Source organism: Scophthalmus maximus, chromosome 3 (genome assembly GCF_022379125.1).
Source record: "Scophthalmus maximus strain ysfricsl-2021 chromosome 3, ASM2237912v1, whole genome shotgun sequence".
NCBI classification, from domain to species: Eukaryota; Metazoa; Chordata; class Actinopteri; order Pleuronectiformes; family Scophthalmidae; genus Scophthalmus; species Scophthalmus maximus.
In genome coordinates, this window is record NC_061517.1 from 11,322,520 (window position 1) to 11,328,812 (window position 6,293).

Consider the following 6,293-nt stretch of genomic DNA (forward strand, 5'->3'; position numbering starts at 1 on the left):
ATTATGATCTTCAGCTATTTAATCTAATCACACAAAGTAGCCTTGTCCTGTGCCCTAAATCTCAGCAGCTTAGAAGAATTTACACTATTAATAGACAATCAAACTAATCTCTGACTCATGCTCCTCAAAATGTGGTAGGGATAAAACAACAGGCAGCGAATTTAACAGCACCAGCTCAGACTAACTGTACATTGTCATAAACACACACACGCACACACATATGATGAATGGGGATAACTGTAATTTTTGTTAAACGACCAGCGGCCAAGGAATGCTGTATATTGTGAGCTGTGTCCCAAGTCTTTCTGTGCATCACTTCTAATTTTTATAATTTTATATAGAAAATTTCTTTTATATTTTTGGGATATTTTATGTTTGGTTTTGATCTTATTTTTGTTTACTGCACGTATTTTTGTCGTCGTGGATTTGGTCATGAATTACATTTTATGTTTATGCTCCTGTAGAAAACAATCAAAAGGATGAATCATTAAAAAAAAAAAAATGTTTTACTTAATTTTATTAATATAAATATAAATCTACATATTTCTTGATATTGTATTAAGATAGAAATGAAGAATCATCTCCACTTTACAGTAAGTTGGATAAGATAAATATCTGAAACCTTGTAAGCAGGCATATTTGATACCGTTGCTGTATCACAAGGACAAACGCAGGCTGATAAGTGTGAAATCATGTTTTATTTATTTTTCAAAAGGGGTGGAAGGTTAGGACTGGGGGTGAGGGAGGGGAGGGGTAATAGAGGGTAAAGGGTGATGTTTACTTGTTTCTCCTTTCCTCCCCTCTCTTCTTGATCTCCTTCCTTTTCCTCTTCTCCTCCTCCTCTCTTTCCAATTTCTCCTTCTTCCCCTGCTCCTCCCTCGCTCTCCTCTCCTCCTTCAGCCTCTTCTCTGCCGCCTCCTTTGATTTCTTCTCCTGCTTCTTGATCCTCACCTTGTCTTTATTTGACATCAGTGCGAGTTCCTGAAGAGACAGAGACATCATAATGCGTTTCAGTATTTTTCCCTTTCCAAGTCTGAATCTGAATCAAACGTCCAAAGAGGCTGATGATGGGATGTTTACCTGGAGCTCCTTGTTCTCCTGGATGAGGAGCTTGATCTCCTCCTCCATCCTGGTCACCTGGCTGAGCCAGTCCTGCTGCTCTGTCAGCATCTTCTCATTCTTGCCTCTGAGCGCTTGCTGCAGCTCCTCCATTCTATGTATGCTGACCTCGCGCTCGGTCGTGAGGCTGTCCTCCAGAACGCTCATTCTGACCTGCCAGACACTTTCGTTCTGGAGGATCTTGGCTTCGAGCGTCTGGGTTTCAGCCTCCCGCCTCTGCAGACTCCCCCTTGCGCAGGTGATGTCCTCTTCCTTTGCCCTGAAGGTCGAGGCCATGTCTTTGAGCCTGGTCTCTCTCCCTCTCACTCTGGCTCTCGACTCCTCCAAGGCCTCGGCCAGGCTGTCCATGTTTTCTTTTGCAGTTTGAAGACCGTAGATTCTGCCCTCTATTAGGTTTGTTCTCTCAAACTCCCATTTGATGCTCTTGCTGTCCAGCTCCTTTTTCCATTCGGCGTTTAGCGCTGCCAGCTCCTGGTTCTCCCCCTTGAAGCTGTTGATCACCCGGCAGAGGCTCTCCTTGCTGGGAGCGCTCACACAATGCTGGGCTGGATCTCCAGCGAACATTTGAACTTGTCCCGGTGACTGAAATACAAATAGCGGGTAACATCGCAAACCCCATCCTGCCTCTAGAAAAGACGACAGGAGCTCTTCGCCTTTGTATTTGAATTACAGAGCTGAAATAAAATAGTCTACATCTGCTATTTACGACAGAGACGGGCCACTTGGAGGGGGAAAACAAATCTTAGATTTCAAGATGAAAGTCGTCATCATACGAGTATAGTCAATTCATTTTACCAGTATAGAGTCATCATTTTAGGAGAAAAAAACCTGTAATGACACAAGTATTAAGTCATAATTTTGGGAGAAAAAATGTCATAAAAGTACGAGGATAAAGTCCTAATGTGTCATTTTAGAAGTTCAAAATCGGCCTGTCGCTCTGTATCAATAGTAAAGTGAAATATCCTAAACAGCAGCAGCATAATTAAAGACTTGTGTAGTGGTGGAATGCTATTCACAGATTCGGACTGTCGTTTTCCATCACTCAGCCTCTTCCCAATCAGAGTTGTGTACACAATGAGCTACAGCAACATTTTCATCCAAGCGACCTGAAATCCGGGCTGGAGGAATAACGTCATGATCTCCTCTGCAGACTCTTACCTCGGCTCTTGAGCTCCTCATCGCGGCTGCAGTTGGGTCGCAGGTCGAGGTGGGACCGACTGATGAGGCGCAACTGGTCCAGAATCAGAGGAAACATTCGAACTGCCTGTGAAGGCGGCGTGACGTGGAAAAGATCACAGTTCGGCCTCATTAAAGCCGTTGGCTTGGTACTGGGAACACGGTGAGCACGTATGTCACCCAACATGGCAGTGAAGTTACACAGACTTTAAGTACCAATGTATTACAAAAGGTCCGTCTGGGACTTTATCCTATTGTCCTGGCCTGCAGATGATTTGTTTTCAGACAAAACACTCTGTAGTTAATGTTGTCTGATCAACAGTTGACTGTCATGTGACAAAGAGTTGCATCAAATATCAACATTTAGGCCGAGACAGTATATTTGGTATTTTTGCATGACAAAAAACAATCCACTATAAAAGGTGGTTACATTTTTCCTCTCGAATTTTTAACGGACTATCGCCGGCTTGCTGCAGCAATTCATCAAAAATGAAAATGAGCATGTTTTAAAAACAACTTCGTTACTTCTGCCTTTTATCATTCCCCCCGTCAGGGAGGTTTTCATCAACGTCTTTTGTTCTTTTTTTTTATCTGCTTGTTTTTTTGCAGGATCCCGCAAAACGAATCAACCTATGGAGCCAATCCCATCTGACACCGGCTGGAGGAGGCTTCACCTCTTTCTCGTGTGGAGACAGAGTCGACAGTTTGAATGCTATATTCCACATATTCCTGCCACAGCGAAGCCTTTTGATGAAAAAAGCAGCAAAAGAAGAGGGATGATTCTCAAGTGGTGTGAGCCAACTGGGATCCTCGCCAAAAGAACGGAAAGCACAAAGCTGCCCGATCTGATGAATCCAAATGATAGGTTGTATAGCCCAAAATTGCAAGTAAATCCAAATCAATTCCTCTGGCAACACTGGGTTATATTTACTAATTATCTAAGCTAAGTTTATTTAGATTCACCAAGTGTCTGGGGAATTTAATTAGTATTTACTAAATATATGGATGGAATTAATTTATATTTATTAATTATCTTGGTTAAATTAATTTATATTTTTTTAAGTATCTTGGTGAAATGTATTTATATTTATTAATTATTGGGATAAAAAATATTTGGATTCACTCATTAAAATAAATGATATCAACTCACATTTTATCACAATATGACTTAATTCTACACATTAACACTGTTACTCTTATTTATCTGTACATAAATTAATTGTTTAAATTCAAGTTTTAAGTGGTACCAAAGCACATTAAATCTATTCAATAATATTGAATGTCACTTTGTTGCCATCATTTTTCTATGAATAATCCAGTCAAAACATGCCTTGTTTAAGTAAATTGTGTCAACAAATCACCATACAAAAAAATTAACAGTAGCTTCACATTTATTTGCAAAACTTGTAAAACACATTCAGCCCAAATGTTTCAGTAACGATAATAACTTTGCACTGATGTGCATTTTTCCTACTAATACACTTGAACAGTCAGTGGAATACAAACTCAATATTAATGGCAGACATATCCTCAGACTGCAAGTGAATCGACAAAACATAAAAAATTAAAAAATATTAAAAAAATAAAACTTTCAGTGTACCTTCCAAAATGCAAGTGCAAATAAGAATTTAAATGGTACACAAATATAAATGTACAGCCCATTTGCAGTATAAAACAGTTTTTAACTGGAACATCTCCAACACCGAACTGTTCGGTGTTGGACATTTCAGCCTCAAAGTGCAGAATCTCCGAACCCATATGCAAGCACTTGTTCAGCGCATATGTTTAAGTAATGATAATAACTTTCCATGAACAATTGAAATGGTAAACAAATATGAATGTACAGCCCATCTACAACATAAAACATTGTCAGGAAGTTTCAGCCTCAAAGTTCAGGCACGTGTTTTTTTTCCTGTGCAAGCTTTAAAAAGTGCTTGAGGAATCTCCAAACTCATCTGTTGTGTTAAGCCAACAGCTTGTTTTTGAGGCTGTTACTTTAGGTGTCAGCTTTGCGCAATCCAGCTCGAGGAGGAGTTTCTGGAAGAACTCAAATGTATACCTCAGTTCCTTGGGATATGCAAGAGTCACTGCATATGCCGACCCAACGAGCATTGTGCAAGCTGTTGCAAAGTTCCCCAGTGCAGTCAACACTGTGACGCCATCTAACACGATGCCAGTGTCCCCGGGACCCTCCGATGTCTTGATGCTGTAGATTTTCAGCCGTTGTGAGGCCATGTCCTGTGACACACTGTCTTCATCAGCATCCTGGAATGGCAAGAAGATTGTATTTCAGACTACACAACAAAGGACAAAGTCTTAATTGAACATCTCCCAAATTGCTTCCAAACCTTGGAGAATAACTCCCCTTTTAAGTCAGTGTTTCAGAAAAATCTGATAATGTATGAGAAAAGCCTACTTTCATGCCAGGTAAGTAAAAGGATCAGCTCATCAACAAATCATAATACAGAGCAAAATCAAAAAACAGAGCAGACATAACAGGAGACAAAACTAACCAGATGAACTACACACGAAAGCAGGGATGATTGAACACACAGTGAGAGTGAAACACATTAGGAAAAAGTTTAGACAATCACAAGGAAACAAGACACAGGAGAACAGAAAATGAATTCCAAAATAAAATTTGAAACTTAGAGTTAAAACACAAACAAGTCCAAAGAAAACCCGTAAGTCTTACAGAGCAATAATGTCCTCCACAGTTCAGAGGCAGAATAATAACATATGCATGGATGTATTTTGTGATTTGACCTTGACCTTAATCAAGACATCAAAGATGGGAGGGAGGGAGAGAGAGAGAGAGATCACCTTATTTGTATTTTAACATGTACTGCAACTAACATCATACTCTTTTAACAGTTGATCTGTAAATTCTCCAAGATAGACCATCAAACACCGAATGCTGAACTTGCTCAGCACCCGGAAAGCAAAATCAGATTAGATTTAATTGGATAAATCATATTGTACACGTGCTGTACATGAAACACAGGAGAAGTAACTAAACAAACAAAGACTTTAGACCTGCCTGACCACATATGATGAAATTTGTTACTCAGGTATCAGAACATATGTTAACAGTTTTGGAAAACTTATAATGCAGATAGTTATATAATTAATCATTCATTATTCGAATATATTCTCTCTTAATGGTGCTTAACAATTGTCCATACCAATACATGTCCATGATAAATAAGTTAACACAAAATATGCATTGACCATATAAGTATAATGTGAAATGCAACGGTCAATGCAAAGATATGTTCCAGTGTTGTAAAACATGAATCCCAAAAACTTTTCACTCTGTCTTACTAAATCTTATAAAGCGGGTAGCTCAAATCAAGCGATCTGATTGGTTCATAGTCATGGTATATTGAGCGTATACCACGACTATGGCGTCGAATCAGTTTGCACAGGTCCGTATCACTCCGCGACTCCGGAAGTAACGAGGTGAGTAGACGTGAGTAGACGTGAGTAGCTGTCTGGTGTAGCTACGGAGTGAAGTTGAGGAAACTAACAAGAGCTCAAACTGCCGGCGAACAGGCTAACAGAGCCTTGTTGGATTTGGGATTCTTTTAGCACAACACCAGCAAGAGCATGAACAGCATGAACAGCAGTTGACCATGTTCAACTGCTACCGAAATGTGGTCATAAATTGTTAAGTAACAATAATTAAACAGGTCTTACCTTCACAAAATGGCTCTCTGAAATGTGTGGTAGCAAATGATGTCTGATGTCCGTGCAAAAAGCCTTGTGTTAGAGGTAAAGTTGATTAAAACTTCACACCTTCCAATGAGTAATTTTCATAATTTTTCTGTATCTTTTACTTTGCTGATGTAATATAATTAAATTTCACTCATTGATTCACAGCTGATTTTATCAGAACAAGGAGAAGGACAAAGACTGGAAGAAAAAGGAGAGAGAAAAAAATAACGAAGGACAAAGTTAAAGAATCTGAAGACACAGATATCAAATGACGTGTTCAT

The 6,293-nt window shown here is 39.4% G+C and overlaps 1 protein-coding gene across 1 annotated transcript; it reads right to left on the minus strand.

The window, feature by feature from the left end:
- Window positions 1-679: 679 nt before the first annotated feature.
- On the minus strand, window positions 680-2,423 carry LOC118316712 (trichohyalin-like). The gene is made up of 3 exons (XM_035644815.2): window positions 2,278-2,423; window positions 1,081-1,701; window positions 680-981 (listed from the first exon to the last, which is right to left on the minus strand). Exons 1-3 carry the CDS (start codon window positions 2,296-2,298, stop codon window positions 778-780), a joined length of 846 nt encoding a protein of 281 aa, XP_035500708.1. The 5' UTR covers window positions 2,299-2,423; the 3' UTR covers window positions 680-777.
- Between the last annotated feature and the right edge of the window lie 3,870 nt (window positions 2,424-6,293).

Excerpts from the sequence above, each read along its gene's own strand:
- LOC118316712 (XM_035644815.2), bottom strand. The coding sequence starts at position 2,298 with ATGAGGAGCTCAAGAGCCGAG. Across the intron at positions 1,702-2,277 it reads TGAGGAGCTCAAGAGCCGAG|TCACCGGGACAAGTTCAAAT; the intron begins GTAAGAGTCTGC and ends TTTGTATTTCAG. Across the intron at positions 982-1,080 it reads AGGAGAACAAGGAGCTCCAG|GAACTCGCACTGATGTCAAA; the intron begins GTAAACATCCCA and ends CTGTCTCTTCAG.